At 40.2% G+C, this 27,857-nt stretch overlaps 1 protein-coding gene across 1 annotated transcript in view; it reads right to left on the bottom strand.

Moving 5' to 3' along the window:
• RIMS2 (regulating synaptic membrane exocytosis 2) overlaps nt 1-27,857 on the bottom strand; it is a 532,133-nt gene that overhangs the window by 82,474 nt on the left and 421,802 nt on the right. The window contains exons 23-25 of the mRNA XM_018559015.1: nt 13,613-13,702; nt 5,318-5,350; nt 3,275-3,310 (exon numbers count right to left, since the gene is read on the bottom strand). Coding sequence (XP_018414517.1) covers nt 3,275-3,310; nt 5,318-5,350; nt 13,613-13,702 — 159 coding nt within the window. The remainder of the gene's footprint in view (nt 1-3,274; nt 3,311-5,317; nt 5,351-13,612; nt 13,703-27,857) is intronic.

The raw sequence follows: 27,857 nt of genomic DNA, 5'->3' as shown, positions 1-27,857 counted from the left end.
CTCCGTGGCGTAATCAGAACCTTAGAGATTTCCGCATAGTTGCAGGATGCTTCTGCTCTACTACTGGCTGTGCTGTCTGCCATAACCCGTATTCTTTAGAAGTTTCTGAGAGAAGCTTTCTGACAGCCACAACAATCACTTCAAGTCCAAACACTACCTGTCTGTGAACTTAGATAGCATGAATATCTCCATCCCAAATCTTCCCATCCGGGACCGGTGGTTGGGGGTGTCTCACCTCCAAGCCACTGGTCACAGATGGGAAGATCTGTTTGAAGGCTTTGGAGATGTTCCATGTAAGCTGAAAACTATATATTTAATCTATATTCCCATTATACAATTTATAGCAGACCTTCACCCTATAATGATGCTTTATTTCCTGCAACCCTTTCCCACTCTACTACTTAAAAGGACAATTTTGTTCCTGTGTTGCCCACTCCTGCTCCCACAGCCTCCTGGAATATCTGTGACATATAACCCAGGAGGCTACTGGAGTAGGGAAACAGATTTGGCAGTGGAAATAGCTGCTCAAATCCTCAGGGGCTAGCTGTCTGAACCCAAAAAAGGCAGCCAGCTCCCAAAGATTAGGGAGCAACAGGATGGCAGTGCGAGACCTGGCCTAAGTATATGATTTACGGACAACACCTTAAGTATGTGATTTAAGGACAACACAAAAGGTAAGAGGGATAAAAAAATGTGGGGGAGCAAAGTTCCTCTTTACCAAGAAACTATAATGGCTTTGGGTCAATCTTTTTTTTTTAAATTTAGAAGTATTTAAATTGATACCTATGGATTGCTATTGATTTGTTAAAAGCTGTTTCTGCAATAAATTATTGAAAAAATGCATGAAGAAAACAATGCTAAAGCCAAAATGCCCACGTAAGTTACCTTAAGTAAACCTTGCTCATACCACCCATTTCCTTGCTGTTGTAGGGTTTAAAATCCAAGTACTGGGTAGGGAACAACCTTCCCTTTGTGTTCACACAATGCACTGCCAAGTGCTTGATTAGCCAATAGCCAGACCTAAGCATTGACAAACTGGAGGCAGGCAGCATGCCTATCATTTTGCACAGGATCATTGTAGGGGCAACATCAGAGAATAGGATGGCAGACATCTCTCTATGTCCTATTGGGCAGATTTCCTTTCACTTCCTGCTCCGGAAATGCAACACAAAGTCAGCGGAAACATCTACCAAGTTAGGGGAAATCTCCTCTTGGAGAGTTGTCATCGGAACAGGTGCCCCCACTGAAATATTTTCCCTCCCCACTTGTTTTTGGGTTTCCCGTTACTTTCAATCTTGGTCGCAGTGGTCACCAACACAAACTAAAGCATCAATCTACCTAGCTGGGACACAGAGATCAATAAAAACCCGACAGGAGATTGAATCCTTCTCTGCACTATCCAAAACCCAACAAATGGCTATACATACACTTCAATCTATGCAGGCCCATACAGCCAAAGATCTGTTAACTTTTTACATGTGGTGTGGATGTCTGATTCCTGGGCTGAGTAACTTCGTCTCTCCATATGATGCATCAATAATCATATTCAATCTTCTAAATCTGATTGGTGGATTAAATACATCTGGCAATGACACTCTGATACATCAGAATTTTCTGTATGTCTGTATAAGACAGCAATGCACCTACAGAGTGTCTGGAAACCCCCCTTTCCATTGCAAACAGGTAAGCTAAAGGGGTTCCCATTGTTGCAAGGGTTCATTTTCTGGCAGCACAGTGGCTCAGTGGTTATCACTTCTACCCTGTGGCAGTGAGGTCCCTAGTTTAAATCCAGGTTCAGCCAGGACACTACCTGCATAGAGTTTTCATGTCCTCCCTGTGCTTGTGTGGGTTTCCTTAGCACACTCCAAAGAAACTCTGATAGGTAAATTGGCCCAAGTATGTGTGTGAGATAGGGACCTTAGATTGTTAGCTCTTTGAGGGCAGGGACTGATGTGAATTAATAGTATGTATAGCGCTGTGTAAATTGATGGAACTATATGAATGCCTGTAATTAAATAAAACATGTCTGAGTATACCATTAATTTTGTTTGTTTGCTATTTAAGCAACATCTCATACAAAAAAAGGACAGCAGATGGGAGATATTATTTTTGCAGCTCTCAGCAAGTAACCCAATTTTAAGAGACCATTTATGTTAAAACCAAAAATGTAATATTATGTAAAGAGCCACTTACAGCTACATAGCCAGCAGTATCCACACCTGCATGCAATTTCACATTTGCAAATTTGTACATCTGTAAATTTGCTCTGCAGTTTGAAACCTAGCGTGCAATTTTTAGAATTCCTCGAAAGAATCACTGGAAATCAGCTGTTAAAATATTGCTATCCATTACACCACCTTATAGTGTATGCAAAAGTAAAACTTTTTTTCAGTTTTGGATGGGTTGGGAAGGGTTAGACCTTTTGCACGGTTTTATTAAGGGCTGTGTCCCTGCTGGGGGGCTCTATTTGTTCTGGTGACCACTGACCTCCTGTTACATTTTAAAGACAGGAAGTGAAGGCAAATCTCAGCAGGACACAAACAGCAACAATTAGCCTGATAGGGGTTTTTACCTCCCCCTGCTCTATACTGATAATCTCCCAAAACTTTCAAGCTCATCCATTCGTATTAAAACTCTTTTGCATAATCCAGATTATGAAAATGAAGCAATTTATGTTTTGCTACCACTTTACAGAATACAGAAGTATCAACACGTGAAATCCTTTTTAGCAAACTGGAACAAAAGCATATTTATTTTAAAGCACATTATGTGGACAGAATATGTCCACTTTTGCAGGGGTATAAACTATAAATATATAAACACTTTGATATTAAATCGCCTGACCTCAATATTATATTATGTTGATCTAAATTAAGGTAAATATCATGAAAATCACAATTTCCCAAACATCTGTATATACTAGAGCATTTACTCAATACCATGCAAAAAATGCATTTCCTGTGTGGTTGCTATGCTATGGACTACTGTACTAGGCACTAAATTCTTTTAAAAGGTCAGTCCACTAAAAAATATTATTTTATTCATGGGTGGATGTTGGTGGGATGAATCATTCACCAGCTGTTTACATTTTCGGGGGGCACCAGTGTTGGAATTTCCATTGTTTTTCTCAGCTCTGCACTCCATGGTTTAAAATCTTACGACTGCTTCTACAAGGGCAGAAGTTTCAAAGTTACCTACGATATAAAAACTGGCAAATGATTCAACCTACCAGTCTCTACCCAAGCAGCATGCATACTGCTAACTATTCCCGTACCTGGATCCCCATTTTCTGGCTCTGCTGTGCCCTCTTCTACAAACAAATCAAGACGATGAATGTAATGGGATGCCAAAAATGAAAGCAATGATGGAAACACAGAACAAAAATGGCATTAATAAAAATAACATGGCACATGCAAAACAACACAAAGTGCAATGGGCATAAACAAACATCATCAATGTCAGTGTAACATAATGGATGAGGAAGCATTTATTTCTATACTTCAGTCTGTAAAAGTAGTACATTGCCTACTGATAACTAAAATAAATAAGTGCAAGTTCCAGTAGGATTTAGGTTATAATGAGGTCACCCTAAATGGACACCCCACCTTTGTATTTCCTGCATGCTGATGGATGGGTAGCTAGAGACCAGCAGTATGGCTGTTTAGATGCATGCCACCCCTTGCTTCCTGAGAACCTAGAGTCATTATGGACCATATTACATGGTTGTTACCGCAGCTGTTATGTTACCTCTCATAGACCAAAAAGCAGTCCATATCCTGCATAGGTTTTTACCCTTCTATGGCTGCCATAAAAAGTGTCAGAGCTACGTTTCAGGTCTGCTTCAAGTGTACGATAATTAAAATGAATTGTTCCCAGTGTCTTTTTTTAATAACTGTTTATCTATAAACAGCGTGAATATTATAGTATTGCAGCTTTTGCGCTTTTCTATTGTTTGAAAATACCTTTTAGATGAGGCTAATGGACAAATAGGGCTTTTGTATAACACTGAATGAAAGAGGTCAGAGCAAATAATCAGATGTTGCTTTTGTTTCTAAGATGTATAGTAATTACACATTTGCAATCACATTGGTTGCAATGCACAGTTCCAAAGCTTTCCTTCTTTTTACAGCCAAATTTTACACAATATAATGGAACATACATAGGCTGTACAAACTGGAAACGTGTGACTGTGTTAGTAGGACAAATGGGTCAAAGATAGATTTTTTTTAAAAAGGGTTTTAAGCATGCCCTGCTCTAACCAGAAATGAAAAAAAAAGTTTTGTCTATAGATATTTTTTCAGGCCCCCTTCCGTGCTATGCATTGTGGTGAAGCGTATTTTAGGGTGTCTAACCACAGCATACATACCAGTGCAGTGTCATTCATTTTGAATGGCACCTCAACACATTAAACCAGAGGTCACCCGATGCACCTGCATTGTTACACACCACAACACATGATAACACTGTGTATTGAGCGACGGTGCATTGGCAAAAATGGTGCAGTTTCTATTTTAGGTCTGTTGTGGTGCTTTGGCAGCCGATTCAAAAGAGTGGGCAGTCTTAGTGTCTGGACTATTAAAATGTTGAATATAGATGTCACCAGCACGCCGAGACTCTCAAGTCAGTGCAAATCCATTTATTAATACAGCTCATGTCTACTCTGAGCCTGATGAAGGGGACCCTGTGTGGCCCCGAAAACACTTGATATTTTGAGTGGCATCTATTAATAAATGGAGAGTCACTGCATGCTGTTGACATCTATATTCAAAGTTGTTCCATGTGCGGTGCCATCCGTGGTCATTTCAAGCACCCATCAATATCTTGGGATTTCAGGTAAGGAGTGCTACAGGATCTATGGACGTTTGGACTATTAAAATGTTTCACAGGAAATTGTATTGGAAGGAGGGAAAGAGAGAGCAAGCCCCTTAATTACCATCACTTGGTGACTGACAAACTCTTTGACACATCATGATGTTTACCATCCCAAATGATATATTGCAATAATTTTATTTCCACAGCAGGATGGTTAAAAAAATACTATACTGCAATAAGTTGAAGCCTGTAAAGTTCATTTATGTAAAGCAAAAAATAAAAAAATAGTTCCAACTGTACAAAAAATCACTATATGAAAGTAATTTATGTCTGAGCAGAAAGTAGAGGCAGGTTGGAAGATGGTGTCTTTATGTTCTGCCCATCACCTCCTGAGATCGACAGGCTGCTTCTGAAATATCTCTAGATTGCACTGAGAGCGGAAAGAGACATACACAAAAAAGGACACAGTAAATGATAAGAAAAAGTGAAGACTGCAGACACAGACCTGAGTTTCGTCTCCGTGGTGAGTCCAAGTCTTCTGTAAGCACACCATGCAATGACAGACAGAGACAAAGGAGATGGGAGTGAGTGAGTGACTGAGAAGACAAAGACAGACACTGAAGGAAAAGGAACTGGCTCAAGTTTTAGGAAAGTGCACAACTTCTATGCAGACAAAGGACACAGAATGAACAGGAAACAAAATTAAGGACAGAAAACACGAAATCTGGCACATAAAGTATTAGCTAGATATACCTTAATCAAGCCCCTACGTCACAACCACTGAGGAACCACTTAGAATTAGGGCTTATAAAATTACTAAACATACATTTCATCCTGTGAAAATGTTATAAAACCTTAGGCTGCTCAGCCAAATTTTTTTAATGTCAGGCAGCCCAGTTCTGTAAATGTTGTGGATGTTCTAAAACACACAGACAAAAAACAATTTTTTTTTAAAACACATCAATCAATAAAAGCTTCCTGCAATAGAGGTTCCTGAATACTTAGGCACCAAGTACAAACTCCACTGTCTTCACCTGTCACAGCCTTTAGTAGGATCTTTACTTCCAATACATTTACAGGTGCATCAGATCCCTGATCCCCTACTACACTGAACAGTAACTCCTAGCAACCCCTATGCCACTACTGCTTCCTTTAGTGACATAGGGCTAGCAGATGGAACCACAGTGAGCTGCAGTTGATACAGGTATCTGCAGGGGTGTCCCTACACTTTTTGGTGCCTGAGATGGGGGTGTGTGCTGTGGTACTCAGTCCGTGGGGGGGGGATGGGGATGGTAAAGGGGATTGATGGTGCTGCACATTACAGAGGGGGGGGGGTTGGCAATGTACATTATCAAGTGGGGTGGAGGGGTAGGTGATGCACGTTACCTCCAGCACAGGAGATGCACAGGCTCTGGCTCTTTCTGGCATCCCATCCAGCTCACTGATGTGACTGGTTGCCAGGAGCTGGGCAGGTTGCCAGTCACAGCGTCCCTCAGTTCTTGGCAACCAGTGACATCTCAAACATTACAAGTCCAGCTGAATGTGACTGAGTACTACTAATTGTATTTACAGACATACGCACACATATTGATACAGTGTAAAGAACAACGATGCGCACCAAACCCTAAAGCAACAAGTCAAACCTTTATATTTGTCTACTAAACTTTTAACTAACATTTCATTGGCTGCCAATAGTTACTGCTTCCATCTGATCTTTACCTTGTGATAATAAATAAGTGAAATGTTGTTCTTGCCAAATAAATAGGCAGGAGAAGTGAACAATCTAGGACAACATACAGTAGCTGATTTGGAAAAATTCTCCAATTCAGCTCACTTTCCAGTTCAGCTATGTTGTCCTAGATTGTTCACTTCTCCGGCCTTCTCCAAATTCTTCACCCTTTTCTGAATAACCCTATTACATTTGTCTTAAATGATGGTTTATGTACATGGCTCTAATACCCTAATGGGAAATGCACACAAAACTGTTATTTCAGTTACAGGTTGACACTGGTGGACTGGAGAACCCACTGGCTTCTTGTGGCTCTCAGGAAAACCATTGGGAAAATTTCACCTCAAACAGAGTGAGATACCCTAAGCCAGGGGTGCCGACAATTTTGGTGTTAAGATCTACTTTTCAAATGACGAGCTACATGACATCTACCAACGAAAAAAAAAACCTCTCTCGCTCTCCTGGCTGTCTCTCCTTGCTCCTCCTCCTGGCTGTCTCTCTTTGCTCATCCTCCTGGCTGTCTCTTTGCTCATCCTCCTGGCTGTCTCTTTGCTCCTCCTCCTGGCTGTCTCTTTGCTCATCCTCCTGGCTGTCACTCTTTACTCATCCTCCTGGCTGTCTCTCCTTGCTCATCCTCCTGGCTGTCTCTTTGCTCATCCTCCTGGCTTTCTCTCTTTGCTCATCCTCCTGGCTGTCTCTCTTTACTCATCCTCCTGGCTGTCTCTCCTTGCTCATCCCCCTGGCTGTCTCTCCTTGCTCATCCTCCTGGCTGTCTCTCCTTGCTCATCCTCCTGGCTGTCTCTCCTTGCTCTCTCTAAAGTCGCTGCTCTGCAATATTACAGAACACCGGGAAGCTAGACCTGGTACTTATCCTCCTTTCATGCTCAGCCCTCCATCCTAAAGTCGCTGCACTCATGCTGTCGGCCTCTGCCCTTATGTGTCAGACGCAGCAGACGGGGAGGGGCTAAACAGACCGTAGGAAGGTTCTCGGGATAGTGTGCCGACTTACAATCGTGATCTACCAGCATCAGCTTTGTGAGCTACTGGTAGATCACAATCTACCTAATGGGCACCCCTGCCCTAAGCCCTCAGTCACACGAGAAACGGCTGGCCCATACAGATCCTGCAGCGCGCACGCCGTTTTGGGCCACTCCTGAGAAGGACAGGTGCTGCGAGTGATTACACGCAGCAGCCTGTCCTTCTCTATGGGAGTATGCAGCCATACGCCGCCCTACGCTCAGCCGAACTGCATGTCTGTGCAGGTGTACGGGTACGTACGCTGACAGGATGGATCCTGCCTGCATCTGAGCAGGGACACCAGCAAGGTGTAATCACACGCAGCACCTGTCCTTCCCGGGAGTGATCTGTACGGGCCGGCCGTTTCACGTGTGAATGAGGGCTAATAGGTAGGGTAGGTTCTGGGTGGAGCTGGGATCCCAGATGTAAATATCTTACCTCTCAATTGCTGAAGAGACACATGTAGTTGGAGGGTGATCCTAAAACTGAAACATTGGTTTTGGGCAAGCTTACCAATTAATTCCAAAATCAGAATAATTCCATTTTTTTAACAGTTTGAAAGTTCCTTGGAAGAATTTATCAGCATGTTATTTATTTTTTTTTTGCTTTTGTTAGAAGATTGCCAATGGAAAACAACTAACGGTACACATACAAAGCTCGTAGGTTTGTAATTAGATAGTAGAAACTTAGATACCATCCGTATACATCTAGCATTGCACTCAATAGAAATAAGGCAGCAGTGGCTTAAGCATAAGCCACCATGTCAAAAGGGAAACATAGCAAAAATACCCATCTTAAAAGCATCTGATGGAAGCTTTTATGTTTAAGTGAGATTGTATTAGGTGTATTTGGTCTGACAAGATTTCTTTCCCTGGAGCCTTCTGAAAGGTGTTTGTCTTTTAAAGACTCCTTTATAAAGGGCTTGATGTATCAAACAGTCAGTACCAAGAAGTAGAATTACTTCCCTAGAATGACCAATCAGATTGCAGCCTACCCTGACAATCTGAATTTGACTGGTGGCTATGGAGAAAGCATTCCACATCTTAGTAGTGTCAAGCTAAAACATCACTTCCTAAAAATCTTCTTGCACAGGTTAATGGTTTATTTCTTTCATATGCATGCAAACAAAATGTAACTAAGAACCAGGGAAAGCAGTTTATCCTGCATCACTCTCCAGTGCACTGACCAGACTTGCTAGTTCAGTGCCAGTTTAATTACTTTATCAATACAATAAATGAGCTCAGGAACTAATGACACAGCGTGGTATGCAACGCTGAAAGCTTAGCCCCTATGCACCATTTATAAGATCCGTGCTAACCTCTAAGTACACCTCACCCATCAGACTATATATAATATATGTAGAGTAGTTCTTTTTCTTAAAGTGCTCATACATTTTAAAGGTAAGACATGATCATTGTTCAGTGTAGCTAACTTTAACTAAGCAGAACAATTATCATGTCTATGGGTGTCAGCTGACAACCTAGGCCTGTTTTCTTGGGATTAATAAATAGGGATGTTCAGATACCATGCTTGGTACACGTACAAGTACAGATACTTTTCCAGCTCCAAGCCTAGACTAGCGTAAAACTCAAAAGTTAGGAGGCAGCTGTCATTTGTAAGGAGCATACGGAGCTCCTGGGATTTGTGCATTTCTGGTTTAATGTATGATTTGTTTTATATATATATATATATGTATATATATATATATATATATTAGGGATGCACCAATACCATTTTTTCCAGACCAAGTACAAGTACTTGCCCAAGTCCTCACATATACAATTACTGATACATTTTTGTTTATTGTCATGTGAGTTTTTTTTAAAACAATACAGACTAATGATTTCAGGACAGTGGTGGAGCGCCAGGGCCCAGTCAGAGCTGCAACTTCTGCAACCCTGGTAGTTCTTGTGAAAATGCCAAGTATCAGCTCTGGTATCTGAACATTCCTGTTAATAAACTGTCTGGTTGGATTTTTCAGCTGATTTCTATTGTCCCCGCTGGAACAAGACTAGTACATGAAGTGTCTTGCCAATGTTCACGCTCCCTTTTACCTACATACAGGGTAATAAAAACATTACGCACATCTCTGTCATACATGCACACTACAGTAGAGCTGCAACAGTTAATCGATTAAGTCGATTAAAATCGACGATTGAAAACGTTGGCAACGTTTTCGATCGTCGATTCGTCGGCTATCGATTGCTTAGCCTGTTCGGGGTGACCCCCTCTTTTGGAAATGAGGAGAGGGTAGGTGTTCTATAATCCAACAGGGTGAGAATTGGGCAAGCCTGATGATACTGTTTGGGATTTCAGTGCACTAAAAAGGCACTGTGTTGTCGGCAAAGCAGAAAATTAGGAGCTCGGTGGATTCCTAACAGCTGGTATTTACAGTAAAGACTATAGAGAAATACACTGCAGAGATGTAATGATTTATTTCTTTCAATTTCACCTAGACGTACGCTTTAACTGGAAACTAGCCAAATAACAGTAACATATATATAAATGTGAGCACATAATAAAACATTGAAATAATAAGACTAAAAGTGAAAACATTTGCAGGATTATCAAAATCATATTTTAGCTGCCCATACCAAATAAATATATGAAAGAGCAGTCAACTCTATAAAAGAAGGGCACATTAAATGTACTGTATTTCAAAAGAATTTGTTGTAAAATATGACTTTTGTCTATATACCATTCTATTTTAAAATAAGGACATCCCCTTATACTTAGGACTAGGGATGCACCGATATGATACTAGTATCGGTGCCGAGTATTTGGGCGAGTACTCGTACTTGCCCAAATGCTCCGATGCCTAGCCCCATACTTCTGGTATCAGGAAGCCGGGCAGTGCGTCATTACACGCTTCCTGATTGGCCAGGAATGCCGACTCCATGCTCTCTCGTCTCAAGTGGAGCCGGCTTCCCAGCCAATCAGGAACCCGGGCAGCGTGTAATGGTGTGCTGCCCAGCTTCCTGATTGGCTGGAAGCTGGCCAATCAGGAAGCCAGGCACCCTGGAATGACGTGGCGCCCGGCTTTCTGATTGGTTGGCGAGTCATTACACGCCGTCTGGCTTCCTAAATGGGGCTTCCGGTACTCGGTATTCGGTGAGTACCGAGAAAAAAAATATCGGTACTTGTACTCGATACAGAAATACCGGTATCGGTGCATCCCTACTTAGGACCACGCCAAATGAGCAATTTTATTACTGACAACTCATCACCCAGGTAATGGAGCCATTTATCTTGATGGAATTATTTGCTCACTTGCACAGAAAGCTGAGTTCATTAAAAAACTAGTGAGGCAACAGTGAAAGAGAAACAACTTACTGGTCTAGCCCGCAAAGGAGTGCCACCATAGAAAAAGATAAGTGGTCGGTTAGCGATTCTATTACTGGCAAGTTGTTACCAACGGAATGATCACCTATCTGACATGGCCTTTGGAGAAAGCAGTTTCAATGTAAAAAATCAGCAAAAGCTAAAGGAACCAAGAACATTACACATAGCACAATCGCCTTACGGTGAGGATTCTCACATGTTCAGGTGACAACAGAACCGTGTGTTGAGCCTGTGGGATCTATTTACTAAAAGCAAATAGGCTGTTCACTTTGCAGGGGAATTTGCACTATGCAGGGGACATTTCCACTTAGCTTAGTGAATGAGGTGAAGAGCTGCTGATTTTTATCAGTCAATCATGTACAAGCAATACTGTTTTTTTTAGTTTTCTTGCACAGGATTAGGTCATCTCTGCAAAGTGAAATTTCACCTTGCAAGGTGAACAGCCTTTTTGCCTTTAGTAAATCAACCCCTAAATGTCTTGAACACCAGAGATAAAAGAAAGGTTGATCAGTTTGGAAATTTCCTTCTGATTTACCCATTTGCCAAGGCTTATAGACTAAGCACATAGTAAAGTTTGTATAACTGCTGGGCATGCAAAGATTTTCAAAAGCACAGCCATTAGGCACTGTATATGAAAAGGGAAAGGAACTCTAGTCCTCCAGATTCTCAAACTGCAGGCCAGGGTCAGTTAGACTAGTGAATCATGTCTTATTGAATTTAAATCCTAAACTGTGCCAGGGCAAGTGTTCTGCAGCCACGGTCCATAGCTACTTTAAAAAGCTTCATTTTCCAAACACCTGCAATTGAAATGAATTACGTTTACTGCACATTGGCTCAAGGCTCCTTCACATCTGCGTGGTAAAAAAAAAACAAGGTCAAAAAGACTCATAGCTTTCAGAGTGCTGTATTATTGTGGTGCATGTGTTTTGAAGAGGATACCTATTACTGCACTGCATATAAAGCACACCGGAACTGCTGCATGCAGGAGTATTGAAGCGCACTGTCAACGCCCACAGTGTTAAATCATATTGAGACTGCACCATTAAATAAAACAGTCCATTTTTCATGCAGGTAATGCAGTGCAAGGGTAAGCTAAACCACTCAGGTGTGAGCGAGCCCCTAACCAGAAACTACTTATAGTATTCTGTGATAGAATTTGTCAAACTATAGGACATTTTTCAGTGCTGGATTTGGACAAAGACGTTCTAGCTTCTGGGCTCTAGTTCACAGTTGTGTATGTAGCCTTTGTTGGTTAACGCACTACAGAGTAATAATATGTTTGTATTTGCCCAATTGCTAAATCAGTACATGACTGTGGTTTAATGATGGACACACATGTGAAAATCTGTTTGCTTGATAAAATGGTTGTTTCAATACTATGATCCAATCTAGCAATTATTGATCGTTTTTTAGTTTTCAAAATATTCAGTTATCAAATCGAAGTTTGAATTGTCTCAACACCTTTGATTCATTTATACTTTTTTGTAGCCCACTTTCCTTTTCAGTCTATATACTCACCTGTCCCAGATCCAGACAGATATCGGCCGTGCAGCCCTGTAACACAGGGGCTTGGAACTTTCATTCAATCCTATGGAGAGTTAGTCCAGAGTACAAGCTCATACTTGTAATCTCTCCAGCACAGAAGATTCTGAGAATCATCTCTGCAGTGTTGACAGGTACACGCACCCAACATCTTGCTGGATCAGGAACAGGTGATTATAAGGTTTTTAGCATTGAAAGTGATCGGGTTCATGCATGTGAATTTACCACTTAGCTTGCATCAAGGCATTTCCAACATACCAATGATTTATAAAATTGAACTGAATGGTCAGTCACATGAAAAATCAATGCATGCATGTCCAGCATTAAGTTGAATGTGGTTAGGCTACAGCAAAATATGCGTTGTTACTAATGGTGTCTTAAATAAGGCCAAACATTCTGCAGTAGCGGTTCCCAGCCTAGAAAAAGCTCAGACATACCAAAAGAGACACACTAAGGCAGGATGGGGCCCTAGGCAAGGTAACAGGCTTGTCCTCCTCGTCCCTTTTATTGGCATTGTTTAAGATTGCAATAGGCACAGAGAAGCAACCTTACTTTCTCTGCTTGTCCTGGCATGGCCACTCCCCATCAGACAAGTACATCCTCCCTTGTAAAGTGACAGGCAAGGGTACAGCATTGACCAATAGCGCTATCCCTTTTGATTTACTGCAGGAGTATGAAGACTGTAGCTGGGCACCCTGGACATCCACTGGGCCCCTAGGCTGGTGGATAACCCAGATTTGCATACCAGCCCATACCATTAACAGATATATGCCTATATGTTAATGTTATCTAAATCCAGCCATAAATACATAATAAATTAATGAACAGAACCATGAACAGGAAAACATCTAAGAACTATCTACATATATGTCACATATTATCTCCCCATTTCAGAAGTATTTTGGTAACAAGATTTTAAACTAAATATAATTTGGTCCTACGCTTTGGATTGTTGGTGTAATTTTGTTGCCACGATTGAGACTGGAACTAATTTTTTTCTGAAAAGGGATGATACACAACACTGAGTAAAAGGCGTTACTCTCAGGAACTACGCCTAAACACACCAAAGTGAGAAGCGCAGATGATGAACACACTCATTACAAAAGCATGAGCCTCCCCCTCTGCGCAAGCCTCATGCTTTTCAGGTGGTTTTCCAAAACCCTGACAAACCTGGCTCTGAATGGGCTTTCTTTCTTGGCAATTGTTTGTCATCAGTTATTGCACCATTCACCTTTCTCTGCTGGTCTTCCCAAGTAACTTCTAGCATAAACCAAGAGAGATTAAAACTTGTCAGAAACATAACAGTACGTGGACACAACACAAAGGCGCACAACATGGTGGTGGAGGGTGCTACATTTGGGACAAATGAAAAAGGAAACTAAATTTGGTGCACACAAAGGTTCTATTTATCTTCGCTTTACACAAACAAAAATGTTTAAATACCAAGGAACTTAATAAAACCAAAAACGTTATTAGCAAACATTTTTATATATATATACTGTACATATATTTATGCACATGTAGATTCTATGTGAGGTCCCCAACAAACCTGTGTTCACATCAAACCGACAATCAGGTAATGGGAAACTAATAAATTTGAATTTCCTTCTTAAAAACAGTGAGGGGATTTATCAAAACTGGAGTAGACAAAAACTGGAGTAGCTGTGCATGGCAACCAATCAGCTTCTATCTTTCATTTTCAAATCTTAATAAGCTTTAGAAAACAGTGCCCTAGTAGTATACTTTGTGTTCTATTTTGCTGTCATTTATCATGAATGTGCTGCAGTGTACATAGGAGTTAGCTTGCTAAAAGTGTAGCTGATGTTCATAAGGACTGGTGAAGCTGTGATTACATCCAATCGTGTCCAAGGGAAGTTCAAGAAAGTCAAAGGGAAATTCCGATTTTTTGTCCCTTGCATATGACTGGCTATTTGAAGAAAACAGGGGATCACTGGGCTGAACGTTCTACTTCTTTAGTAGATCGAGCCTTAGTGTGCAAAGGATTACACTGCCAAAATAAAGAAGGGTGTTTTGACAAATGTTAGAACTTCGGGGCTTAGGTACTCAGGCTTTATCCTCCAATTTTTCTGCTATTCCACTTTGACTTCAGAAATAAAGAAGAAACGGCTAAGGAAGCAGGACGTCCACAAAGATCAATTAATCTCCTTCATATAGTGGACTCCCAGTCTCAAGGTCACTACAAAATGATGATCAGCAAGGGAAGTGAGGAGTACATATGGTTCACTTTAATGCACCACTGTCCCCACAGTAATCTTAAATTGATACAGAGCAGATGAAAGCTAGATAGTAAATTCCTAATTGTCAGAAACAATTCTGGACATTTTTAAAGTAAACACAGATTTGCAGAGATGGGAAACATAATAAAAAAAACCTCAAATGACTAAAAACACAAAATATGAAAGCATAACAATCTAACATAATCGCTCAACCTATTTGACCAAAATGCATAAATTATGTGTAAAACAGAATAGACTATTACCAGCGCTATAGCCTTCCCTTTTGTAATTACTTATTGTTAACGGTGTTAAAATGCTAAGTAGTGTTTTTTTGGATGAAGAATATCAAAGAAATATGTAGAAATTACCCATAAACATTAGATGTCCATCCCCTAACATGCTCCAATGATGCTCAGCCAATCTATGAAGAACTTCAACACAAACTCTCATGGTGTCAAGATTGATAAAGGAATGATTGTTTATTGATACCAGCTGACTCTAATCAACATGGCATCTGACCTTGGAAGGATGGCTCATGGCCAGGTTGGACTGGAGGAACAATCTTTCTTTTTCCGGGCAATAAATGTAACCAGTCACTACTCAAAAAGCATTCTTAGAGAAAAAAAAAATGCATGCACCTTAGTTTTTTTTTAATAGAACAATTGTTTGCCATTTGGATAGTGAATGAATGTCCTACTGCCATTGTAAGTATATAGTCAGGTTTAGGGGTGTAACCTTTGATGTAAGCAGCGTGATAACCCTCTTCTAATCAGCAAAACAGCTTTGTACTCTGATTTTCATATAGTTCTGCAACTTCATCATTTATTAACATGTAGAGAAGCAAATGAAGCAGACCAAATTCTAGTACAAGTACAGAAGACATGCAAGATGTGCTAACCGCTGAAGAATAAAGGACTTATTGTGGACATATGTTCAAATGTTCAAATAAACAATAAGCTATGTAAAAGTCTTGAAGGGGTGGATAAACTTTAATAAATGGCCTAACATTTCTAGGAGAACACGCTACTCCAGGTTTGCTCTTATGTTGGGGCAAAAGTCTAGGCATTTGTTCCTCACATCCGTAGCAAATGAGGGGGATCTTCAAGAAAATATTATGTGAAGTGAATATATGCATACAGTATAGGAACGCAGATGGCCTTGCATGTATCTTCAGCCCTCCTCAGATTTCTAGCTTTCAATGGGTGTTGTAATAGCTAATCACGTGTGCAGCACCATGGCAACTGCAATCCAAATAGAGGCTAAGATGGCGCTTCCTTGGCTGTAAAAGAATATGAGGATGTAGTTCCGCATTAAGTTCCTACCAGCCTGTTTGCAGTATAGTTGGAGCCAAGACGCTGGTTTCGAGCAGTGTGCAACCACAATTAAATGCCCTGTGTTCTTTATATTTTAGTAGGTTGCTTTTAGCAATTAATTGGTTACTTGTGTGTTGTGTGGGACCAAGCTTAGGTAACCCCAAAAAAGTGTTGATTTTGTATCTTTTTGGACCCCCCTGCACGAATCCAGTACCAGAACCCAGTGCTCCAGTGAATCCTATACAGACTGTGCACACTTTCCCCCAATTGTTTAAGGTGGTGTTTGGTTCTGGCATGTACAGTCTTACTCAGAACTTTGGGGTTCACTGTCAGCAGATAGGTAATGTAGGGGAGTGAGTGGAAGCAGTGGTGTAACTATAGCCATAGCAGCCCAAGTGGCTGCTATGGGGCCTGAGAGTGGAAGGGGGCCCAGCTAGGTTGTTGAGGCAAATTAAACATAGAACATGTCAAGATAATGCAGTTCTGCGTCATTAAGGGTTGGAATGGTTGCAGTTGATGATAACTATAATCCCCTGTAAAATCTACAGTGTAGAGATGACTTCAGTTGCACAAGAGGAGTATGTAGGATCTTGGCATCATCACTCACAGCTCAGAGAGAGGTCATCATGGGGGCCCCATCACATTTTTGCTATGGGGCCCTGTGATCTGTAGTTACGGACCTGAGTGGATGGAAAGTATATACTTGTTAAAGGACCCTACAGTAGTGTGAAATTGTCACTTTGCCCATTATAGGTAAAGTACAGGTTAACTTTGAGCCATGTTTTATTTGATGCAGCTTAGTTCCAATTTCATCTAAGCAAGAAAGGATGCAACAGCAAGATGCAAGATGCAGAAAACCTGAAATTGTTGCCTTTATCCCTACTGGAAACTTATCAAAAACGGTGGAAAAATCAAACTGCCATCCTAAAGCACAAGGAGGTTATTAATTCATATGATGAAATGTACAAGGCATGAATAAATTATAACACAGCTTCTAAATAACAATGGCGTAGCTCTGAGGCTGAATTGTGCCATTTAGAACTTTGATATCAGTGAATGTTCAGGTTTATTTATAGGCCTTTCTGACCATATTCCTGTGTGTACAAAAAACACACACACACAAAAATTCCTGTGTGTAAAAAACAGGACCAGAAATGGTTCAAAATAACTAAAGAGACTGTGCTTAATTTACACTGGGCCAACGGGCCTGCGGATTTGGGTGAAAATAAATGCAACCTTATCTTAATCTGCAGCATTAAAGATGAACTCCAGACAATCATGAATACCAGTCAGTAAACTGTGGAGCTGAATCAGAAAAGTGAAGATATGCTATCTTATAAGGAGCATCTAGAAATGTTAATTGTGCCTATGCAGTGCCCTGACAAATGTGCCTTAGTCTTAAATTCTTGAGTTGTGATTATGCCTAGGTACTCCTGGTCTGTAGCCTTATAGCTTTATACCTGCAGCATAGGTTATTTAAGGTACTGCTGCCTCTGACTGCTAGTCTTAGGATATTTGAAGTGATATTTGGTGATGTCACTACTGTACTGCTCACTGTTCTCCCTGCTGGAAAGGACGCTGTACCTGAGGACCTACATAGCAAGGATCTCCATAATTCTGCTTCATTCATTCTACTGCTGGTCCTGATTAATAACCCCACCAGTCATTAGACCACCAGTCAACAGGGGGACAGATCTAACATGAAAAAGCAAAACCCTGCCCTGCCACTGAGTCACAGTGCAGAACAAGGCATGGTAAGTCAGTAGTGGGTAAAAGATCAGCTGCTGGGTGCCAACAGGCAATACTGTTAACTAGTCTTTTGTCCTCTCCATTCCTTTTTTGGGCAGTTTCTCCAGGACAGATCCTATTTAAGGATACCCAGGAAACACTGTAATTGTAAAGTTAAAAAAGTCTAAAATGCTCCTTTACTGTAATGGGGCTATTTATGAAAGGCCAAATGGTGAATTCACCAATTATCTGTTACGCATCCAAAGACATTCACCTGATTTTTAAAGCATATTTTCGCTTTAATGATTCCCCAGTACATTCAACCTTTTAAAAAGATGTTTGAAAATCCTGATTGTTCACATTTTCATGTCAAATGCTGCTTCTCTCGTTTTAAAATGGTATAGGCTACATTTAATGAAAGGAATCACCTGCAGACATTCACCACTCTCTATTGGTAAATCCTCCTAACACCGAATCACAATACGTTTGCCCATTTCATCCCTGCACATGGGCAATCTGGAATTTCATCATTGCCCCATCTTGCACGCCTACTCACTTTGAGCATCCCCAATCATGCTCATTAGGAAAGGTGTCAGCTGTACCTTGCTGATTATGTCACTGGCAACATAGAATCACTACAGTGACATGGCTCTTAAGATGGATGCAAACAACTATAGCCAGGTTCACCCCCCCCCCTTATGCAGGATGCATTCAAGTGATCTCGGCGACATCACCCAGATCACTTGTACAAAACAAGCAGCAGCTTCCCCTCTGTACATTTAGCCCTGCTTGCACAAAGCAGAGCTAAATGTAGACAACAACTACCCGCCCGGCACCCAGAACTCCATGTCCCGGACGTCAGGAGATAGGAACTCCACACCCCTGCTGGCCCTCTACTCCCTGCTGCCCCGAGCCGGGCCTCGGTTGGCCTTGTGGGAAATACGGCCCTAACTATAGGCCTTTATTTTTTCTTATTTGTTATGCATACTCTAAGGCTGAGGCAGTGGGTTGATTTACTAAAGAAGTTCACAGTGCAAAGTGAATTTTCAGTTAGCTTAGTAAATGAGGTGAAGCTGTGTTTACTTTTAATACCTAATCATGTGGTAGGACAATTTAAAAAATACAGGATTTTTGCTCACACATGACTGACAACAGCACAGCTTCACGTTGCAAAGTGAACATAATAAATTAAAGTGATATTAAAGTTAAAATTATTTTTTCACTCTGAAATATTAGCACTATGCAAATACCCAACAATAAAAATGTGATTTAATGTAATGAGTATATGGCCTCAGTGATTGATATAACAAAAATCAATCTCAGACGTAAACATGGGAAATGTGTTTTAAGTTTAAATGTAACTCCGGTTTCCTTGTTTCTTCACAGGCCACACTATGCTACTCTATCATGTACATTTTCTAAAGAGTGCTAAACACAGATATCTTGTGCCCTCTTCTGGCAGTAGTATTGTACTGCTTAACATGTAAGTGAATCAATGTGTTTTAAGCCACATAAAAACGGTTTTACTTTCTCCATCAGCTTAACCCTCACAATGAATGCTTTCGCATCACTTGCCCCCTCCCTTTAGATTGTAAGCTCTCACGGGCAGTGCTTCCCTAATCCTCCTGTATTGAATTGTATTATAACTGTATTGCCTACACTTATTTTGTAAAGTGATGCGCAAACTGTTGGCGTTATATAAAATCTGTTTAATGTGATAAAAGAGAAAATACTAATAATATTGATCCATCAGTCCATCCGTCTCTTGTTTATTTCTATGTAATGGCAGTTTTTTAATCTCTTACATTATTTATTAACTTATCCCTGAATTATTTCCTTTTTTCTTTTCTCTACACAGTTTTTCAATCCAAATTTTTTTTTTCAATCATCTAAAAGAAATTCTACTTTGCACACTCATCTTTGAAGCTTGTTAACGGAGAAAACTGCAATCATGTATTTTCACTGTACAAATGTCAAATGGTTAAAATTTATTTTAACAGTATGAACAATATGCTCCACAAATTTCTGTTTCAGCTCACAGTTCTTGACTGTAGAGATGAGCGGAGTGATTTTGCTGAAATTGATTGCACAGCTAAATTACTGATTTCACCACTGGCAGTGTTATCTACTGAGCTGCTTAGATAATATTTTCTTTAAAAAAAAAAAACTTTTTTAAATGTATTTATTTGGTTCAGTTTTATTTGTGTTAAGGGGGTTATTTATAGTACTTCAATTTATTTGATTTTGTTTTTTTTGTATTGTATTTGTGTCTTTTATTTTCTTTTTGCAAATTTGATAATTATTGTAAATTTTTTGACTATTTTTTTTTAAACTTTTTTTCCACAGCCTGTTTTCTTTCTGCAGAAAAAAAAAGATAATTGAAAGGATAATCTGTAGCTATTTGGGGCCATTTAAAGCCCATTGTGCTCTTACGCCAAAAGCCACATTCATTTTGCCTTCCACAATGACTCCAATACTGTAATCTCCCAAATGTTAATTAAAACTTTCAATTTCACTCATCTCTTACTTTACTTTATAGCAGATATAGCCGTGCGTGCCTCTATACCTACTTTGGATTTGTATTATATAAGATATGTATATATTATATCCTTGAAGTGATAGTGGGAGGAGTTATACAGGAGGGGAAGGCAGCATCTACCTATGCGGTGCATGGATGTGAATGGGCTCATTGGTTACCATGTGTTTCTATGACATATGCGATTTGTGTTCCAAAGTGCGTGATAAAAGTAAAGGTGGTAACGGGCCCTTCATGAAAAATAGGACCAAAGCACAAAGTCCCTTTTCCTCAGAGGTATCCCACATTTTAAAAACTCCATGAGAAAATGAATATTAACCAAATAAAAGTAAAACCTGTATTGATAGTTAAAGATTCCCTCTCCTCTACAAGACTGATTAGCAGAAGGCATCCTAAAGGGAGCTGTGACAATAAAAGGGGATTGTGACTTCTGCTATTCCTTAAAGTGACCCTATCCTCAGGAGTTAAATCTTTAAAAATACATTCAAGTACCTTAACTATCAACAAAAATGTATCTTATTTGTGTGTCACTCAGCGGCAGATCCTCAAATCATCTCTGAATTGGTGCTGACACTGTCATTCCTTCTGGAGGCGGGCTACTTTTGTTCCCCATGGTCCCTGTGTGTGTTGTAAAGTAGCCACCGATCCAAGATCCCTCCCGAGATGGACGACAATCTCATGTTTACTGAGCGAGTATTGTTTAGTCTGTTTCGTATTGAGATTGTAGTCCATCACGGGAGCAAACTTGCAGCTTCCAGAAGGAAGGCCAGTGTCAGCACCAATTCAGAGATGATTTGAGGATCTACAGCCGAGTGATGCACAAATAAGATACATTTTTGTTAATAGGTAGGGTCAGGGCCGGATTAACTCTCTCTGCTGCCCCAAGTCCAGGTTTCACAATGCAGGCTACATAAAAGTGATCTCGGCAAAGTCACCGAGATCACTTGTACAAAACAAGTGGCGGCTTCCCAGCTGTATATTTAGAAGGGCTAAATGTAGAAAACAACTACCCACCCGGCGCCCAGAACTCCATGTCCCAGGCATCGGGAGATAGGAATTCCACACCCCTGTGCCCCTCGAGTCCCTGCTGCCCCAAGGCCGGGCCTTGGTTGGCCTTGTGGGAAATCCGGCCCTGGTTAAGGTACTTGAATTCATTTTTAAGATTTAGCTCCTGAGTTTAGTGTCACTTTAAGGCTGTAACCTGAGACGCCTGGTGACATCATCATTATCGGTAAAGGTGTCAAGAGTTCCTTGCAGAGTGTCATGGACTACAAAGGATACATATCTGCCTGCAGTTCCACATTAAGGAACACATTGGGGGGAAATTTATCAAAACGGGAGCAGACAAAACATCAGCTTCTTTCTTCAGTTTGTTCAGTTAAGGTTTAAAAATGAAAGAGAGAAGCTGATTGGTTGCCATGCACATCTGCTCCAGATTTTGTCTGCTCCAGTTTTAATAAATTCCCCCCACTGTGTTTTCTAAAACATTGGTCTAGTTCAAAGTATGGCTGCATCCGCTGTAATAAAGAACGCCTGTAACAAAGATCTTGCAGCCCTCTTGTGAGCATAACTAATGTTTAAGAGAATGAAGGGTTACACTTTATAAATGGCAGCCTCCCAAAAATAGTCACACTGTAAATAATGTTTTTAAGAGTTGCAAAGCATTTTGATGCTCAGGAATTGATAGGCCTGTTTATGATTTGAAAAGCACAAAATGGCTGAATGTAACTAGAACTCTGGGCAGAAACTAAATACACAGGCAAAATGATGTATAAGCTGTTTATCTGACAAAGGATTTGCAATTCTGTTCAACATTTAAGCATATCGGCATCACTAGATATGTGTGCCACAGGCAAGTGGCACACGTATTTCCTGGTTCAGCAATGCAGCTCGTCACCTATTCAATGGACAATGACACCACCTCTGTCCAATTAGCAGAAAGCTGAGTCAGGAAGGTTAAAGTGATATTAAACCCTCAGATTTTTTTACATAAAACAATACTGTAATGTGCGCCTTACTGTAATCCATGGTAGTTTCCCTTCTCTTTGCTGCTCTTCCTTTTAAATCTGTATCTGTTCTCATGCTCTGCAGAACTTCTGTTTTGCAGCAGGCTGCCTTGTCTCAGGAATGGATACACGGTGTCTGTGTATCCATTTGTATAGGCTTGTAACCTGAGCCAGCACTACAGGAAGAGGCCCTGAGCTGAAAAGGTAAGTTCTCCCCAAGCATGAGAAGACTTAATGAAGATTTAAAAGGAAGAACAGCAAAGAGAAGGGAAACAACCATGGATTACAGTAAGGCACACATTACAGTATTGGTTTATGTTAAGAAATCTGAGGGTTTAACGTCACTTTAAGGGCCCCTACACATTATGCACTGCATTCATGATCGTGTGTAATGTGTTACCGTGTGTTAAGGTTCAATGTACAAAAGTAGTCCATTGGGTTGCCAGTGCACCTTAGCACATAGAAACAGGATATATACATTTTTCTTAAAGAAGTGTACCAAAACATATGGCATGCACTGATTTCTACTGTAACTGTGTGGGGTGTCATTCAAAATGCAATGAAGTATGCAAAATGACTGTGTGTTGCAACAATGTGCATTTTACCACCAATGTGAAAGGGGCCTAGGGGAAACCTGTCCCAAGGAGAAACACAGGAGATGCCAGTGATGACCTTTCCTTTGATAATTATACTAGCCTGACACAGAACAACTATGCAGATTAGGACATCTGAATTTTCTCTGAGTTTACTGATCTGCATACTTGTTTCAGGTCAGTGAATTAGAAGCCAGTGGGTCTGCATAAGTATGTTCAGAAAAAGGTCAGCAATGGCAGCCTGCCATTTCTCTCATGACAGGATTCCGTTAAGTCTAAACCAGGACATTGTAAAGCTAAACCAGGAAGTAGTAGAGTAATTATCCAAGCTGTGAAGAGTAGAATCTATATAGGAATCAAAATACTGGCTCAACAGAATGACAAATCTTTTGCTTGGAGTTGCAGTTTAAGTCACAAATGACTGCTTCACTTGCGTAAGGCTGGTACGTGCAATTTAAAAATAAAAGACTTTTAAAAACAGAAAAATGTAAGGGTCAATTCCAAGAAGGCATTTAAAGACTATGTACTTAGGTCACTACACACTGTGACACAAAATACACGGCACACAGAACAAAACAATAAAGAGGAAGTGGGGGTACATTGAGAACGTATATACTCATTCATAAGACAATTGATGGAGTAGTAACTGAATTTATCATAAGAAGACTCCTGTGGGGATAAATAAATTCCCCAAAAAACATTACTGATAACATGACATACTTCTAAACTGTAATACAACATCAGCCGATTTCTCACTGGCTTCTTATTTCTAGGGGATTTCAGCACCCTGTTATTTATAACCATGTAGTCTCAGTCTCTGGTTTAGCAAAAGCACTCTAACTTCTCTTGTTGCAGAGTCTGTAATTTAAAACAAATTAAAAGCCCAACAAGGAGTGTGAAATAAGCCCATAATGACTGTAACAGAATGGGGGTTGGGCAGCAAGGTGCAGATATCTAGGAGCCTGGGGACTATTGAGAAAAAAAATAATTTCAGTTTTAGGTGGTTTGAATATAATGATCATCTTACAACCATAGGTTGTTACTCAGCACTGCAGCTCAGGTCCCTGCTGTGCACACCTGCCCTCATTGGTGGACCTTAAAGCATGGCCACAGCTTCAATCCCTCACCTCATCACCAGGTTTTGTTTGCTCATCTGTTTGAGGACTGAAGGTGCCCATACACCTTACGATTATCATACAAAAAACGAATGCGATCAGGTTTTCGTACGATAATCGGCCAGGTAATGGGAAGTGAATGATCACAATTACTGTACAACTGGCCAAATTTTGGGCAGGCTGGAAAACGTTTTTGGAACCGAATGAAAAAAGATGGATTAGTGGCATTTATGTATGAAAAAAACCACAACAAGAACACTGCACATGCGCAAAATCCGTTCTGTCGGTTGACGAAATTTGTTAAGTTAGTATTGCTGGTAACGAATGATAATTGAAATCGACATTGGTCTGTGCTTGATGGGCTATTTGAGCTAGTATCGAAAGAGGGTTCTTGGCAGCAACGAAAATTTCCAATCAAAAATTGTAAGGTGTATGGCCAGCTTTACACTGCCTAGCCTCTGTCCTATATGTTTTTTGCTGCTGCCACTTGCAGCACGTAGGATCTCCTGAACTCCATGATATTGAACTTTTAAGCTATGTGCACTTGTTTTTTATGTACATGGACTAGAAACGTTTTTTGCCTATATCTATAGAAGATACACGGCTGGGTCAAACACATTCACACTCATTATAGGAGACACCAGCCTTTCCTACTTAGGTCTACTTTGAGACTTTAGTTATTCTATGGCAAGGGCCTTCCTGTCTTCATACAAATTACATCTTGAGAGGGTAACCTCAGATTTATTTTGGGGACAACATTTTATTTCTGTTCTGAAATATGAAAATATTCCCATCGATTTAGAGTCATGGAAACTAGATGGATAAAGGTTAAATATTACAGCATATATTTTTAATGTGACCAAGGATGTTTAGAATACATTAATGGCTTAAACAGAAAGATGATGGCCTTTTTAGACCAGGTGGGAGCTGAGATATGAGCATCTATAGCCAAATAGAAGCTCTTTCCCTTGCATGACCCTTGGCGGACCCCTGTCCTTATAAACCTGGACCAAATGTCTTTACTGTTAGTTTAGCTTTCATTAAGAGAGACCACTGCTGAGCATCCACACAGGAGCCTTCTATTTGGTCACTTACTGGCCAGTCAGTTTGTAGCAAATATATTTGGAAAGCCAATTAGAAAATCAAAGCAGACATCTGATTCCATGCTATGGGTGACACTATAATTTACTTGAGCTTCCATAAATGTAATTACTGGTCACTAGGATCATTGATTCCTAAACTTCCCCTGCACTACAACATAGTAACAGTATGTTCAGTATCTTACAACCAATAGAATACTTGTATTCTCCATTATACTGTCACACTTCCCCCATAGTAAGTTCTCGGTGGAGCCTCAGTCCACTAGCTACATCAGTAACTTGCCTTTTCTCCCATTCACTGGTGGGCTTTGCAGCTTCTCCTCATAATCTTTATCAAAAATAGACAGCTGTTATTAATATACAGCAGCACAACATAGAGAGTTATTCACTAAGGCATTGTGCAACAACTAATCAGATGTCCGTTTGTATCTTTAAAAGATAAATTATTTTAATGAAAAATAATTCTTGCACTTTGCCTTACTAAATAAACAAAAATACTGCACACACACAGTACACAGATGTGCTTGGAAACACCAAGAACCACAGAATAAACTGAGAAAACAAAACATGAAATGTAAATGGCTGACATCGGCATCATCTCAACTTTTTTTTTTTACATGTTACCTTTAATAAATCCGCCCCAATGGACATTAAACCTTGCACAGTATTGGAGAGAATACATGTGGCAAAGAAGGCAGGTAGGAATGCCAGGCATTGCCCTATTCTTTTTTTAGTTTGTTTCAGAAGAGTGTTATTGAATCCTACTTGCGTTACTGAACACCCACTAGCTAAATCCCACCTCTGTTATCTACTCTCTGCCCTCACAGTGGATTGTACAAGGGTTTAGTCACCTCAGAGTTTACTTTACAAAATGTGTATAACTTGTACATGTTAAATATTCTACTGGATTAACCAGGAGCTCACTAATAATGGAAAACAGTGCCATTTGCTTGGTCTGTAACATTAAAAGGGAAATCACAATTTGTTTGTCCTACATTATAGTTGAATGGACTTTGTCTTTTTGTATCTAAATGGCAGATTGAATAATCTAATACAATAAAATAAACAGCAGGGTAGTCTTTAAAGTGAGCCTTTAATTTGCCCATGCAGGGCTAAGGTTTACTTCGCAGCATATGATCACCTTTCCTTCATTCCTCCGCCACTCTCTTCTGCTGCCAGGTATAGGTGAGGCTGTGACTCTCTCTTATGTGATAGTTCTGTTGTCTGTGATTGGCTAAATGCTGTCACATGGAAGCAGAGAAGGCGTCCATAGCTCTGTGTAAGCTCCAACAAGTAGGCCTAGAGCCTACACAGGACATTCTTTCCCTACTCCAGGCAGATGAACAGAGCAGTGGGGGAGCAAATAAAGGTGACTATATGCTTCTAGGGAGGAGGGGGGTGGAATAAACAGGCAAAGGAAAGTTCATTCTGGTGGGTAAATTTTTCAAAGCCTCGTATTATATGAATATATAGGCAGGCACCTCCTTGTGATGGGCAGCCCCAATAATCAACAGGAAGGCACATGGGGCAAGTTTAAAACAGTACTGGAATAAGGGAGATAAACATCTTTGGAAGCGAGTTAGGCATGCCCATATATGATGGTTATACCAGGAACTGCTAATTTTGTAAAAATGCCACATAAAAATCTGTAAAGGTCCTTTTGTGCATAGAATACATGCAGCTTTCGAAATTTATGCTAAATGGCAATTTTGCAATTCAACATAATACAGATTTGGCTTCTAATAAAATATGTGCCCATGTAGTAAATCACCATTGTTTGGGCAACAAAATTGAGCTGCAAATAAAGTCTGGACAAAGTTTTACGTTTCCATGCTTTCAGATGGCATGAAAAATACTTAGATGTAAGATAAGCCAATAATATACATTGTGAGAAATCAAACCAACGCGCCTAAGAGGGCAGCAACCAATCAGGGTAGCCTAATTTCACCAGCCTAAAATGATCAGAACAAAGAGAGGACTCTAAGTCTGGGTGACATTAATATATGCACATCATTCAATTACTTTTCTCACAGCCACAGGCAAAGAGCTGCAATCCGATAATTTAATCTGAATCCATGTAATTAAGAGAAGGCAGGATTTCTGCTATCTCTAGCTATTAAGAAAAAGAAGATTTCTAATTACACTCTCCAGAAACACTCAGCGCGGCTCTGTCATTGCCACAGAGAAGGCCGGGTGGCCTATACAAGCGCACTGAGTGTTCCGATGCTCTGCCTAGTTGCCAAAGTTTTAAAGGTCACTTTGCTGCTGATGAAGCTCATTTAAGAGCGTCACTTGATGTAACTTGTTGCATAAAAACCTTAATGAAAATGCTTATAGCACATTTTTTATTTAATCATTAGCATGTCAGATACTTATATGGTCTGCTAAAAATGCATCCATTGAGCAAATGGAAATGATTTTGACCTTCCATGACTTCTTAATGAATTAAAATAGAACTCCAGGTAAACAGCTAAATACACAGTTGAAATATACATATGTGACGATGGATTTCACATTTTGTTTGGCCAGTTTTGTGATATACACACATTACAGCAAAGCAATGTTTTCACACAAGATTTATAGAAAACCCATTGTTCCACATGAAACCGATAACAAAATGTCTGAATCTTGGGTCCAAGTATTGCATGAAAACACTCATAAATAGACCCCAAAGTATGTACAGGTCCAGCACCATTTATAAAACATTCATGGAACATGCAGGTTTTCCATTCACTAGAAGCTGGTAAGACAAGGAGCAAACAGGCTTGTCATAAGCTACAAGTAAAT

The sequence above is a fragment of the Nanorana parkeri genome, unplaced genomic scaffold (genome assembly GCF_000935625.1).
Source record: "Nanorana parkeri isolate BGI_ZX_2015 unplaced genomic scaffold, ASM93562v1 scaffold16, whole genome shotgun sequence".
In the NCBI taxonomy this organism is placed as follows: Eukaryota; Metazoa; Chordata; class Amphibia; order Anura; family Dicroglossidae; genus Nanorana; species Nanorana parkeri.
Note: the sequence above shows the minus strand (reverse complement) of the source record. Positions and strands in the feature narration are given on the sequence as shown.